General features: G+C 31.0%; 1 protein-coding gene across 1 annotated transcript; it reads right to left on the reverse strand.

The window, feature by feature from the left end:
- Positions 1 to 5,992: 5,992 nt before the first annotated feature.
- Positions 5,993 to 7,939, reverse strand: LOC106326554 (expansin-B4-like). Its single transcript, XM_013764504.1, has 4 exons — positions 7,786 to 7,939; positions 7,564 to 7,676; positions 6,509 to 6,702; positions 5,993 to 6,329 (listed from the first exon to the last, which is right to left on the reverse strand). Exons 1-4 carry the CDS (start codon positions 7,937 to 7,939, stop codon positions 5,993 to 5,995), a joined length of 798 nt encoding a protein of 265 aa, XP_013619958.1.
- Between the last annotated feature and the right edge of the window lie 8,272 nt (positions 7,940 to 16,211).

The following is a 16,211-nucleotide window of genomic DNA, read 5'->3' on the forward strand; positions in this document are numbered from 1 at the left end:
AAAGGATATCTCATGGGACGAGTTAAAAGACCAACATGACATTGATCATTAACAGAAAAAATCACCCTATTTAAGTTATGACTAATGAGGATTTGGTTCATCCTACACGGGCATCCTGCCTTTCTATATTATATTGACTTGTCTGTAATTATTGAGAGCGAAGATACTATACATAGCGTTACTATTCCACCAAAAAGTTTTCTTTTAGTTCAAAATGATCATAATCAAAGACCTCTTATATGCATACATGAAAGGCAATCAAAGATTGAATTCATCTCTCCTTTGTTACGCTCTGTGCAATGAGATCAGACTCTCTATTGGCTGATTTTTCTTCATTCACTACTCTTCAACATTTCAAGCATGCCAGTTCTTTCATATCTCTATAATCTGGAACTTAAACGAAGGATATCTCATGGGACGAGTTAAAAGACCAACATGACAATGATCATTAACAGAAAAAATCACCCTATTTACGTTATGACTAATGAGGATTTGGTTCATCCTACACGGGCATCCTGCCTTTCTATATTATATAGACTTGTCTGTAATTATTGAGAGCGAAGATACTATACATAGCGTTACTATTCCACCAAAAAGTTTTCTTTTAGTTCAAAATGATCACTTCCCACAAGATCTCTTTCGGGAAAAGGATAATATTCAACTTCGAGTTTTCAACTATATCCTTTATGGAAATGGTAAACCAACTCGAGGAATTTCTGACACAAGTATTCAATTGGTTCGCACTTGTTTAGTCTTGAATTGGGACCAAGACAACAAAAATTCTTCCCTCGAGGAGGTCCGCGCTTTCGTTGTTGAAGTAAGTACAAAGGGTTTGATTCGAGATTTCATAAGAATTGGCTTAGTGAAATCCCATATTTCGTATATAAGAAAAAGGAATAATCCGCCGGATTCGGGATTGATCTCTGCAGATTCCGTGAATCCGTTTTATTCGCTTTCTCCCAAGGCTGGCATTCTTCAACAATCGCTTAGACAAAATCACGGAACTATTCGTATAAATAGAAATAAGGAATCCCAATCTTTGTTAATTTTATCATCCTCTAATTGTTATAGAATCGGTCCATTTAATCATGTAAAATATCACAATGTTATAAACCAATCAATAAAAAAACCTCTAATTACAATTCAAAATTCGTCGGGCCCCTTAGGAACAGTTATTCAAATTCGAATTTTTATTCATTTTTACCTTTACTAACTTATAATCAGATCTCTGTAATTAAATATTTGCAACTTGATAACTTCAAATATATTTTTCAAATAATTCACTCTTATTTAATAGATGAAAACGGAAGAATTTTTAATTCATGCAACAAAGAACTGTAGTAGAAAGCTCGTCTACCTATGCATCAAGAATGTTTTGTCATAATCTCTTAGAACCCATGCAATCCCATTTGATTGCAAAGACTTATCCCAATCCGCTCCAATGTTACGTTTGAACCCATTTGCGGGTGGCGGATTCCATTTCTTAATTATATAATTAAATTTCTTGACTTGTCTCCTCATTCTCTTTCTCTTTGTCAACTGAGCCATGAACCAATTCAGTTTCCTCTGTTGCTTTCTGCATAATCACATTGAAACAAATCACATTCATGTTTTTTCATAGGAACCAAATGATCCATGGATACAATCTTTTCGTTTCTATCATTGTAAATTTTCTTCTTTCGAAGCTGCAAGAAATAATAAAAGTCGGAAAAGGATGTTGAGTTAAAACCATCTTGAGGTGGAGTTAAAACTATCTTGAGGTCCATGTCCACACTTTTTTTTTATAAATGTTAATATATATATGTGAAAAATGATGTTAAAAGGTAGAGAATTATATATATATATAATTTATCGTAAAAATTATATTTGTTTTACATATCTTAAACTTTTAGATAAAAAAAATACATAAGGTAGAGCAATAGAAACAATAATAACATAAAATATAAAATAACTAAAAAACTTCTTTCCCTTTATAAATCCAAAGAGAAAATATATTTTTTTAGTGACTATTGGCTATTGTTTTCATGTCCGTATCTCATTTTCTCTCCTAAAACATCTCTCCTCAAGAAAGCTTCTTTCCCTTTATAAATCCAATAGCCACTAAAAAATTCATCTTCCTATACACCTACCATAATTACTCCCATAACTAAACTAAAGTACCTAGCCACAAACCAAACTATCTAATAACTACACACTTTCTTAACCAAACAAAATTATCCATTGGCAAACACATATGGCATTTTTGTCCACAATGGATCTCATTTTCAGGAATAGTGTTCCTCCGACACACTGTGACTGATTGTGTAAAGAAACATGAAAAATTAACTTATTGCGTATTGCGTTGCGTAAAGAAACATTACCCTAAAAAAAAAAAAAAAAAAGAAACATTACCTTTTATGATACATTAAATTTTTTGTTTGTTAGTGGATTTTGAGATGGCTATGGACATGAATCGCCAGAGACGATTGACAAGGAAAAAAACGTGGGTTTCGTTGGGACACAAAACCTAACATGGATCTCAAATGGGCCATAAACAAAGAAGATGTAAAGTGTCAAAATAGAGACATGTGATTGGTTGATTATTTTTACTGATGTGGATAGCTTCAGCATTGAGCATATTGCCCTTGTAGTACTGGTAGAAATTTTAACGTTATTGTAACACGAGCTTCATTTATCTTTTTCTTATGTTCTTTTATAGATGAAGATCATCAAAGGTACACTAATCATTTACAACAAGTTGCATATAAAGAAGCAATCAAATAATGATGACTTGAGATTATTTGAGCTTGTTCATGGTGTATTGTTAGGATTGATGTAGATTGCAATTCCTAATGTTTAAATATCCAAAAGAACATGTCCACGCGAACATATACGCATGAACCTATCCACCCAATCCACTTTTTCCTTAATCTTACATTTGAGACATAGGTACTTTTTTTTTTTCAAATGTAAGATTAAGGAAAAAGTGGATTGGGTGGATAGGTTCATGCGTATATGTTCGCGTGGACATGTTCTTTTGGATATTTAAACATTAGGAATTGCAATCTACATCAATCCTAACAATACACCATGAACAAGCTCAAATAATCTCAAGTCATCATTATTGAGAGACATGGGTTTCGTGGACAAAGTTTCAAATCTTACAAAGTTTGTGGATGATGTTTCATATATCAATATTTGTGGATGGGTTTTCGTAGGACAAGCTTCTCATATTCCTAATCATGCATCTTACCATTGTTCTTCTAATATGTAAAGACATATATAATATATGAAAAAGTTTATTTTTTGTTTTTTTATTTTGATATCCATATATGTATTCTTTGATATTTTATATAATTTTAATATGTTAATTTATTAGTTATTTTTATGGACATTGAAAGTGTGGATATTCGTTTTGTTGATAGGATGATTGTTGCTAGGGCTAGAGTGCATAATTGAAAGTTTGGGGTGAAATCAACAGGATCTATAAGAAAATTAAAGAATTTTGGGGTCAAATTGCAGATATCTGAAGCTTAAAGGACCATATGTGTAAAAATAAGGAACTTGAACATTGTTGCTCGACCTTTCCCTATGCAACTGAATTGACGACGAATACGGCAGCCAAAACGATCTTGAGCTCGAAGCGACGGTTGAATGAACTGACGGTTGCGAGGCTAAATCCGGTGTGAAGAAGCATACACATGTGAGAGTAGAGAACGGAGACAGAGGAGCCGACTTGGACGGTGCTTGATGGTGGCTTGGAGCTTTGATTGGGGCTGCTTCACAGCAGTGAATAGGATGACGACCTGAGTTGAAAACAATGGGGGAGCACAAGAAGACACGATGGGGGAGCACGAGCAGACGACGACAATGTCAGTAATAGGCTTGTGGTGGTGCTTGTGCCACTTAGATGATTAATTGGCTTTGTAAGATGACGAGGACGAACGGTGGTCCATGCTGTGGTGATCTGATTGTGGTTCGCCATGAGATTTTGGACATTGGGGTTGGGGTGGTGGTGAGATTTGATCGGGCGAACGGAGGTGAGATTTGATTGGACGAACGGTGGCGCTTGCGGTGGTGATATTGATCGGACGAATGAGGGAAAATAGAAGAGAAAACCAAAAAAAGGACTGTAAGGAGAAAAAGGCAATGGCGATTTTTGTTGACGATAAATTGAGTTTGAGTTATGAGAGAGTTTGAGCACGTTTTTAATTTGAGGAGAAACTAGAGTTGAGAGAGAGATTAGCTTTAGAGAGTTAAGTTTTAGAGGACATAAATGACAAAGAACATAATAAAAAAGCATGCCTTAACTGGAAAGTGACTCCACGTGTAATTATAAACATAAATAGTAATTCTACTTATAATTTTCTCGATATTATATGAGCCCATATATAGTATATTAATTTAGGAGGTTATTGACAAACGAATTCTCATCAACTTTGGAAATTTTGAGATTATATTGTTATTGGTTCATTGATTTTAACAATCTTTGTAAAATTCTTTATTATTAGTTTGAGAATTTTTAAAATGTATTAAATCTCTTGTTATTCAATTTTTTTAGTTGTTATTGATTCTTTAATTATAACTAAATCTAGTGTTATTTGGAGATGAATCCTCTCCATTTTTTACTCATAAGACATAATTTTCAAAATATCATGCGTATACATGAGATTTATAAAATCTATGTGATAGAAAAATCTTGAATACAAAATAATCATTTTTTGCCAAATATCTTGTGCCCCTTCAACCCAAATTGTACGTCCAAAATTATAATCATTACATTTTATATAATTAACTTTTTAATGTATAATTATATTTTATTGTTTATCATTAAATAAATAATAAAAAACTATATAGTTTTCGAATCATACGTATTTGAATTCAAACTTTATATAATTTTTCAAATTTTGTTGTCAATTTGTTTTTCACATTTTCAAATTTTTCGGAACATTTTTGCCATTTTTTCCTAGAAAGTTTATTTTGAAATTTGAATTCTTTTTGAAACTATTTTTAAAAGATTTAGTTTAAATTTTAAGTATTATTTGTTTATTTTAAAAATCCTAAACGATATATTTTAAATTTCTCAACAATATATTTAATTTACAAAATGAATTATAAAAATAAGTAATATAAATTCATGATGTAGAAATCTAGAAAAGCTATGATCAAATTTTGTAAGTCAATATGTATATATTTTCCTAATCCACATAAATTTGAAAATCTATTAAAATTTATAAACTCTATACAAATTTATCTCCCAATAACCTCCTCCCCCCTAGTTACCAGATACCATATATTTAATTTACAAAATGAATTTGAAAAATAAATAATATAAATTCATGAAGTAGAAATCTAGAAAAATTATGATCAAATTTCGTAAGTCAATGTTTATATATTTTCCTAATCCACATAAATTTGAAAATCTATTAAAATTTATAAACTCTATACAAATTTATCTCCCAATAACCTCCTCCCCCCTAGTTACCAGATGTTGCAAAAATCTGAGGTATGAGTAAAAATGGAATATATTTAATTTAAAAAATGAATTATAAAAAATAAATAATATAAATTCATGAAGTAGAAATAGATAAAAATTATGATCAAATTTCGTAAGTCAATGTGTATATATTTTCCTAATCCACATAAATTTGAAAATCTATTAAAATTTATAAACTCTATACAAATTTATCTCCCAATAACCTCCTCCCCCCTAGTTACCAGATGTTGCAAAAATCTGAGGTATGAGTAAAAATGGACATTTTTATTAGTAGCAATCTTCTTGATTTGTTTTCATGGCTCTCTTTATTGATGAATCATATTGATAGATAAACAAATTTTAGTACCAATTCTCTTGATGAACTAACTGCCAAAAAAATAAAAAAAATCTTATTGCAAGGCCATTATTTGATAAAGAAAATAATAGCCAAAAAAATAAGATGAGCGCTGATATGAATACTAGCGAGAACAATGAATGAGAACAAAAAGTAAAAATAACTCTAAAAAGTAAAAAACTCTAAAAGTTGACGATCGACCGATAAGTCTCATCAGCTCTCCAATTCACTGGAATAACAGCCTGAGCGACAATTACTTTATCAGTTTCACCGGAAGTAAGTCTAATGTTGAACGGGCCTATCAGAGCGCTGCCGGAGTTTAACTTCCACACGGCGGACCTCATTTCTTGCATGGGGATAAAACTTCCACCGGCCGGTTGAATCTCAACGGAGGCCAAATCTCCGTCGCCATTTTCGTACTCCACAACAAATGCAATGTAGTATGGATTTGCCCCGGCGTCAATATGGAGAGCTATCGTAGACCAACGATATGAACTCTCTCTATATGAACACGGAACACTGAAACACAATAAAGAAAAAAATAAAATATACAAATTTTAGCAAAAAAATAATAATAATCAAATATAAGTTGTATGTTTTTATCCTTATAAAACTGAAATAAGCTTCTTTTTGTTTTTGTAATTTGCTTAGTGAAACACTGGTGAAACAAACAACAACATCATTACGTTTGTACGTACCGTCTATAAACAACACGTAGAACACCAGCAGCTCGAAGTTGATCGGCTTGGCCATGTCTGGCTAAGGCACCAATGGCTTTTCCACTAAGGTCAAAGTGGGCTGGTTCAGAGGCGCAAGGACCACCTGGACACTCGTCTGTTATCGTCACCCTTATTGGTCTCATCGAACACGCTGGATTCTCCAAGCACACAACCTAATAAGAACACACAAACCTGTTTTTACATATTTACAAATATTTGTACCACTATGACATTCAGACTTGCATGTATGCTAAGTGATTCCTTTAAAACCGAATCTAGTCTGAGTCTGATTTACGAACCAAAATAAAATACATATAAAGAAACAGATAAATTGAAAAGGTCATCACTTTATTGAATATATCTAATCTATTAAAAGAAAATTACAAATTAAAAAAATATAAACTATAAAATTATTATGCTTATAAATGTTATTAAATAATTATTTAACACAGGTAAAATTTTAAAATACATATTATCACTTAGACAAAATAAATATTTATTTACAAAAATAAAAGCAAACATCCACAAGGTCGTGGTTTAAATGTACACAAATTTAAACTCATTTATATTTTCTTATCAATTACATCAAATTTATATTATATTTTATTTTCTTACAAATTTAAATATTAATTTGTATATTTTCCAACTTTGATAGCAATTTAACAATCATTTTATTTTCTTAAAAATATTATAGCTAATGATTCATTTATAAATAGCATGCTAATTCACAATTGTCTATTTTTTGTATTTTTTATTTAAAAAATTTGTTAGCTATATATCTTAGACATGAATCTTATTACATAAATGTTATTATATAATACCTAATATTAGTGATACATTTTAGGTTAAAATGCTATAATATAAAATTAAGTACAAATATAATATTTACACTTACAAATATGACTACATTAACAAATATATCATTAAATACAAACACAAATTAAATATTCCCGCAGTCGCGCGGATCATGGTATAGTTTATTTTAATACATAGATCTTTATGTTAAAAGATTATTAAGATCAATACCAACCTACCTGGTAACATGTTCCGCATCCTTTTCCATTGTTGAACAGGGAAGGACCTCCAGCTGAAACCATCGCGTACAACGGTGGATTGGCAACTGCAAAACCATATCCACAAGCTCCTCCTATCCGAAAGTAAAGTAACATAATCAAATTATTCAAAAAAGAAAAATAAGTTACATATATATATATATATACTGTTAAAGTATATAAAGAATATATAGTAATACGTACCGGTGCTACCGGCGCCGCCAGCTTCACCGTACCAAGTAACACCGGCGTAGCCCCAGCCACTGTCATCTATTGTGACATTTTGGCTATAACAAAACTTGAGGGAGACTGCGAAAAGAGCTATGATGGCAAAATATCTATGTGATGGTGATGCCATTGACGATCAACTCTGTTTGGTTTAAACGATTCTATAATGGTAAAGTTATATAAGTGAAGTTTGGGAATGTTTCCATAACATATTATTCGATGTTTTAGGAATATGTATATTTGCAGTATATTTGTGAATCTTGATATCTATGGAAATTAGTTAATATACCAATTATAAGGAATCCATTTTGAAATGAAGAACGCAAAAAGTAACGGTATGAGAGAAATGCATTTAAGAAATAAAAAATGTAAAATATTACTCGTTCCGTTCATTAACGATAATTTTTTAAGAGAATGAACACAATTAACCGGAACCAAAAAACTCAACTGTACCTAATCGGAGAAAGAAACTAAAACCGAACCGAATTTCTTAAATATCCTATCGGATCTTATATTTATGGAACCAAAAATACAATAAACAAAATAAAGCCTAACCGAAAATAACCATTTGGTATGTTTTATATATAACCATTTCATATGAACCAAATTTCTTAAATATCTGATCGGATCTTAAATTTCTGGAACCAAAAATAGAAAAAATAAACTAAAGCCTAACCGAAAATAACCATTTGGTATGTTTTATATATAACCATTTCATATGAATGAAAATACTTGGTGGTAACGGGTTTTCTAATTTCGTCAGAAAATTGTTAGAAAGTTTTCACAAATACCCAAAAAAAATTAACTGCCATAAATCCGTTTAAAATTTCTTACGATTTGATTTTTCTAACAATCTATGGATTTAATACGTCCGAATGGTTCTCGGTAAGTAGTAGCATATTTCTGTGGAATATAAGTTGACTGAATATATCTTATATAATAAAGAAGAGTTTTCTCTCACCCCCTTGTGCCACGTCACTATTAGAGCATAAGGCAAAATCCGCCACCTGTCCTCTCTTTTACGTAAGGTAAACAAGCTTTCTTTTTATTTGGGCCATTTGTGTTTGTTTATTTCGCGGGCTTGATCTCATATGAGTTAATAATTTATAACAATTGGTCCATACGGACCATACCTAGCTCACAGAAAAATTGGCATCATCCAGCTGTAGCCTGACTTTTCCCATTCCCCTTCTTCGGAAATTCAGACGACTCTGCAACTCTTCTTTTTTTTTTTTTTTTTTAACTCTTCTTTCTTTGTAGTTAAGTCATTATTATTCTATTAAATTCTCTTTTTAACTCTTTTGACCTGGTAAGATGTTTACGTTCCGTCCCCCTATGTTTTCTCCTTATATAAATCTCTTTTCTGTATCATCGCTTCACGTACATTCTACAGAGTACAGACGTTCATACAACCACATCAGGCGATGGCGATGAAATCGAAAAAATCCACCACAACAATGGACTCGGTCTCAAGAGCGCATCAGCTTCTGAAGAAAGGTTTTAATTGGTGGTAGGTGTGTATGTTCATTTACTCAAAAAGATTCCTCATTTCAAATCATATCCATATCTTTTTTCGCTGTTGGTTTTTGAATTCTGTTTGTTTTTTGGGCAGTAATGAAACTGAAATGTGAAACGTTGCCGCCGAGAAGATACAAGATCTGACGTAGGAGCTTAACCAGCAAGATATTAGCGAACTAGACGCCCTTGGGCTTAAACAAAACAAAACAAATAAATATTTGTGAGTTCTTAAATTTTGGTATTTTCCTCTTGCAGCTACAATTAACTTCTCCATCAGTCTCTTTCAGGGCGTCTAACCCATCTCCTGCAGCTGCAGAGGTAGTCTCGCATGTGCACCTTCCTATGTCTACGAAGACGACGCTGGGAGGAAGGAATCTAAGACAGACGCTTTGATGCAGATCCATACTATGTATGTTCCCAAAGCTGCACTTTGTCCTATTACGGCCAACATCATACCACAGAGGAGAAACTGGTGTTGCTTTACATTCTCTCTGCTTATATTCTTGAATAATTAATAGGAGAAACTGGATATTTTATGTGTTATTGTTCTATGTTATCAGAAAATATAGAAGTGTAGTGGTAAGAAGAACATGCTATGCTTATGTGTTATTCTTCTTATTCAATGTAGTTTAACGAATTTTGGAATGTTTGATCTTGTCAGCCAGTTTCTTATATGCAACTTGAAAGGAGCATTCACGAAATAGCTGCCACCTCGGATCAGGTTAAGTTTTTGCTTTTAATCTGTCTTTTAACCACTCTTCTCCTGGTGAAAATTGTATATGAATGTAGTTTTACAGCAGCACTCAATACCCTTGTCAATTTGTTGTCCTTAAAGCTTGATCAACTATCTCAAATGATTTAAGAAAACTTCGTCAAACTCTAATGCGGAACTGCATCAGTGCTGATCAAAAGTTTGCTGAAGAGGCAATGAAGCAGAATAATTGTTTCCTATTTCTGAGATTTATTGCCTTGAATCTCTACCTTAATAGCTCTTCGTAAGTTCGTTATCTAATTAACTTCTAAATTAGACTCCATATGACTTCATTTAGTTATATAAGATTTTAATTGATTGATGATATCAATTTTTGAAATTTTCTTTTGATTATTAGATTCTTTCTATGTTCTTATTGAAATTTGACCCATCACAAAAGTCTAAAAAATAGTAAAAAGGTACATTTTGCATACACCACATAGAGTCTAATAACAAAGTTATGTGTTATTCATTTTGTCTACGTTTAATTCTCTTTAACAAAAGAATAGTCTTCGCTTAATTTATGTCTTAGGTGAGGTGATCTATGGAGAAGTGATAAATCCAATGGAAGCTCATAGTTCTTGGAACTTTGGAAGAACAAAAAGGAATCTCATTCCTTGGAGATTCCTTGGAAACGTACTGGTTTGATGAAAAACAGCTGGTGTTTAATCAAGTGAGTTCTGTTGTGGTGAAGGCAATCAAATCCTTGACACTGGTTTTGGTCATCTCTGCAGTGATATAATCTCAATCGATACTATCAACCTCCATTTCAAATGTTCAGACGCGACCATTGCCACTGCTTCAGAGACCATGTGAAGTTAGTTCAAATAACAGCCACCATTAACCCAATACTTACGGAGTTGTTCATGTTTGGCAGCTACCAACAGCTTATTAGTATAGATTTACTTGCACTATGACTTTTTCTAAAAAACAATTGATATGGTTGTTGTCGTTATTTTCGTTATCGTCATTATATGAAGATATGGGTTTTACCTTTTACTTAATCACGCTAGCTATTTGAGAATTTCTTCTCTACTTGAGCCATATGAAATATTAAACCAGGAAAATCACAATGTCAGATTATAAGCCTCCCCTATATTAAAGGTCACCGTGACAATGTTAATTGCTGTAATTTCTTCAACCTCTGTACCGTAGGTTCTTCAACAATGTTAGTATGGTGTCTTCTTTGGTATTTTCGCTTCATTTCGAATTTTCTGATACTTCTTAGTCTACAAGATATTTGCTTATCACCAATATTAATTGTTTTCTTGGGTGTTCACTTGGTTGTAAGCAAATGTAGAACAATTCTTGACTTGATAAAGAAGTGAAGAATGAGCCTTCTGATCTCATCACCTTAACTTTTCGTAAATTAGTCAAACCTTAACCCGCTAGAATGCTACTTACATTTAGAGATTCTAATCAAAGTTTTGATGAATGATTTAGCGAGAACATAAATTACGACTTATGTTTGCTATATCCACAAGTTGTGGAAGAAATGCATGATTCATTTTAAAGGGCAACAGACATGATTTTCAAAAATAATTAAACAATTCCTCAACCCATTACCAGCCAAAGCAAAGGAAAATATGGCTTTTAGGATGCAACTAAGGAAATGTAAGCGCAGAGGCACAAAAAAGTAATATATTATTATCAACAACACACATATGATATAACATTATACAACTGTTACATATACGAATTATCATAGTCTATATCGACAGAAATGTTGATGGCTTTAACTTTTAAGAAAAAAAAATTCATAACTAAAACTAAAACACGAATATAAACATATGGTGCAAACATGCCAACCTTGGTTTCTGGCTTAACTAGAGATGAGACTCTGCAACCAGACCAGACCACCGAAAGAGATGTAGGAGTAAGTGTGGTTTTACGATTAATTTTTTTTATATTTGTTATTTTAATTTAAAGTAAAATTTCAAAACAATTTATAAAATTAAAATATAAAAATAGTTTTAGTATAAACTCACCCAGCCCGTAGGGCGGGCTAACCACTAGTTAATTAATATTTTTAAGATCAGATATAAGATTTGATTGAATAACAGATTTTTTTTTTTGTACAAGAAAATGTACACATAACAGAAACGAGCACGCGTAAACGATCATTTTGAAAAGAAAAAAACTTTTACCGTTTCTTCTTATTGACATAATATTTTAACATTTTGAGTTGGAGGCTTATATAGGCTTTTAACGAGGAAATAAAGTAAATCACTACAAATGCTAGGTTTATCTAATCTATTAAAAGGGGAGTATATTTTGTACTTAACCCTAACTTTTTCACAAAAATTACCTTCTCATGCCACTGATATTAAACACAAAGTTTTGCATTTAAATTAAACCGGACACACACGATTGGTCCAATAAATTAGATCTACAACACCATCACAAACCACTTAATCTTCGGTAGCTACATTAACTTCTGTATAATGAATAAAACAGAACATTTAGCATTATTAATAAAACACAACGTGTAAACTTATTATATGCTGCTTGTGAAACTTCTTTCGTTCCTCTTCCTGTACATCACATTCCATTGTTATAACATCTCCGGTTTCCTCAGGAGAACCAAAACGAGCATATTAGATAGATTCAATTCGATGTACTTGATTAAGAAATTTTGAAATTTTTTTCTTTTGATTATAATTTATTTCATGATTTATATATATTAAAAACTTATACATCAAAACAATTCACTCCCCTTAACACCCAAGTAAGGTTGGTTTAGTTTAGTTTTGTGGTATGATTTTGGCGGGTGAAGAAGGTTTTGCTCATATATGAACATAGGAATTGTTCAAAATTCAAACTAATCATTTATTAATTTCCTAGAATACATGACCTTCCAAAATCTATTCCTACATTTAAGCAAATCTTCTTAACAATCTCAATATCAAATCAAAACAAATCGTATAAATGGTTTTGTTCAAAATTCAATGTAATCATTTATTTTTTTCCTAAAATATATTCCTATATTTAAGCAAATCTTCTTAACAATCACAATATTAGATCATTCACATAGATAGCTAAATATTTTTTTTTGGTTTATATTCTTGCAAATCTAGTTAAAATCGAATCATTTAAAGCGTATATTCCTTTCAATAAATTAACTTTCTAACAACCTAATCAAATTGGGAAAAAATCGACTTGAATATTCCACATATATAATCCTAAATAATCACAACTAACAAAATCTTTAATAATTATATGGCGTGTATACCTAATTTTTACCCTTTCTTAAATACATATATGCAACTCTTCCCCAATAACGTTAAAACCATAGCACTCAAAGCATCTCTTCTTAAAATGTCTACAATAACTACTTTTCATCCTCTCACAAAACTGCAGCCTTTTAAGAATCATTGGCGAGTGCAAGTCAAGTGTTTGATGAATCTAAAGCCAAAACATTATAAAAAGAAATATGTTAGCTTTAAAAAACACTTTTTCTAGAGATTTTATACAGTGCTCTGAAAAGTTTCTACAACAAAATAAATTAAAACTAGAGCTAAAAATCTAGAGCTTAAATCTTAGAGCAAAAAACAGAAAGCCACAGCCTCTACCAATCACCCCCAATAACTACTTTTCATCCTCTCACAAAACTGCGGCCTTTTAAGAATCATTGGCGAGTGCAAGTCAAGTGTTTGCATTCTTGGAGGTGGACAACATCTTTTGGAGATACGTTTGAAATGGTTTTAGCAGACCAGTGGGTAATTAAATTCTTCTGTTTGTTTGAAAGTTATAACATGTTCATGTTTTAATATTCTGAACGAATATTACAACTGTTTTATTGTTAGGGAAACAAAATCCAGGACTCTTGCAAAAGAACACACATGTATCGTTTTCAAGGTTTCTACTTCAGGATTAAACGGGGCACAGCCTCTGTCTATCCGATCGAATTTTCTTCGTATTCCATACCTTAGATGATGTTTAAGAAAATCACAACACAGAATCCAGATTTGATAAAACCAAATCTAAAATAAACAAACTGAACCTAAATCGAGAATCCCAAACCTTGATGCCAACATCTGCAGTAGTAATCAATGGATCTATCCTCACTCATCCTTCCAGTGGAAACTTCCTAATCTATCTTCACCCGTTTAAAAGATCGCGACAGAAACAAGAACGGACGGACGGCACCGACAAAAAGAGATGAAAGAGAAACATTTTTTTCTGTTGGAATGAAAAAAGTCGTCAAAGGCAAAATTATTTCTGTTTGTTTCGCGAAAAAAAACAATATCGGCTTCGAGATTGGGCCAAGGTCAAGATATTTTTGTTCAATATGATGTAGCATTTTTAAAATGATTACAAACTGGCCAATTAAATATATCATATTGGGCTTGCAAAATTTAATTACCAGAATCATGTAGTTTTTGGTTTTTTTGGTATCTTTTCATTGGTTTAGATTATTACTGTTTAAAAACTCTATAATTATTACTTTAATATATACTTTAAATCACAAAGGTTATAGTATAATTTTATAAAACATACACAATTGGCAAACTTAATACTCAAATATTTTGACTAAATAATGTTCATGTTACTAATAAAAAAGAAAAGTTGTTCCAAAAAATCTATACATCATCGTAATTTCTATGTGGACACTAAACATGGTGAACAAAATACATCACTCTCAAAACCTATAACTATGAAACTGTAACATTAATTTTTAACATATAATCATTTAGAACATACACCTGCGCGGGCGCGCGGGTCCAAAATCTAGTTGAGGGTTAAGAATTAAGACTTACTAGGATAAGACATACGCTTTGCGCATGGTGAGTTTATTTGTATATATTATCGATAATTTTTTTATATATTTGATCATTTTATTTATACATATACAATATTTTTTGTTTTTATTATATAATTTCTTTTCGATGGAACCGGATCAATTTTTATTAAAAATTGTGAAACTAAACTATAATTAATATATCATGGGTTGATTGGAATGTACGTTAAACAAATTATAACACAAAAATATTATTTTGTTCCACCGAAGACATTTTTGAAAAAATGAACAATACAGTTTTCACAATTAAATTATTTTGACCTGTATTTTCCATATGGTTTTGAAATGTTTCAGATCAACCATTGAATTGATACATGTCATTTTAATACTTTTAGTCGTATGCTTAAGAAAAACTTACAGTTTTGTAATTTAAAATCGTTTTAAAAAAATTTAAAATATAACATATAAAAAAAAATCTAACATATAAAAAAATAACATATAAGGTTTCTTCATTATTGTAATTTAAAATCATTTTAAGAAATTTAAAATATAAAGTTTTCTCATTTTTGTAATTAAAAGTCATTTTAAAAAATTCAAAATATACATATAAGAAAAAATCTAATTTTTTTATTATATGGTTAATCTGATTGTTTATTTTTTTAATAATATAAAATTAAACAAAAATGAAGAAGGACGCAAAAATTATTATCAAATCTTTATTATTCATAGTCATTAATTGTCATATATATGTTAATCATATTAGATAATTCCATAGTTTTTATTTAAGGAAAAAATACACACTTGTTATCTTTTGAGTTAATATAATCTTCCCTAGTAATTGGATTTGGACCAACATTTTTTTCAATTGATTCTTAAGCTGTCACGCAAGCTAAATTGTCATCCTAATTAAATGACACCTAATCAGGGTTTCTTTTTAATTAGTACAAACTTAAGGTTATAACTTTTTAAATGATTCTCAATTAATATATAGGAGATTCTTGGGTTCACCCCCTAAGATTCACCAACCAATAGGATTGTGTTATTTCATATTCGATATCTTTTAAAAAAAGAAACAAAATATTGTCAAATTATATTATGTTTTTAAAAATAAAAGGTAAAAATAAATAAATAAAAAATAGTAGTAATTACAAAAAAAAATATTTTTAACGTCGTCAGCAAAATAATAAACCCTAAATCCTAATCCCCAAACCCTAAATCCTAAACCCCAAACCCTTGGGTAAACCCTAAACCCTTGGATAAATCCAAAACTCTAAATCAAAATCACTAAACACTAAAACACTCAAGGGTTTAGGTTTTAGGGTTTTAGTGTTTAGTGTTTTTTATATAGAGTTTAGGATTTATCCAAGGGTTTAGGGTTTACCCAAGAGTTTA

This window comes from Brassica oleracea, chromosome C2, assembly GCF_000695525.1.
Source record: "Brassica oleracea var. oleracea cultivar TO1000 chromosome C2, BOL, whole genome shotgun sequence".
Classification (NCBI taxonomy): domain Eukaryota; kingdom Viridiplantae; phylum Streptophyta; class Magnoliopsida; order Brassicales; family Brassicaceae; genus Brassica; species Brassica oleracea.

Coding starts and splice junctions, on each gene's coding strand:
- LOC106326554 (XM_013764504.1), bottom strand. CDS start 7,939: ATGGCATCACCATCACATAGATATTTTGCCATCATAGCTCTTTTCGCA. Junction 6,703..7,563: donor GATGCGGAACATGTTACCAG/GTAGGTTGGTAT, acceptor TGTTCTTATTAG/GTTGTGTGCTTGGAGAATCC. Junction 6,330..6,508: donor CTACGTGTTGTTTATAGACG/GTACGTACAAAC, acceptor ATTGTGTTTCAG/TGTTCCGTGTTCATATAGAG.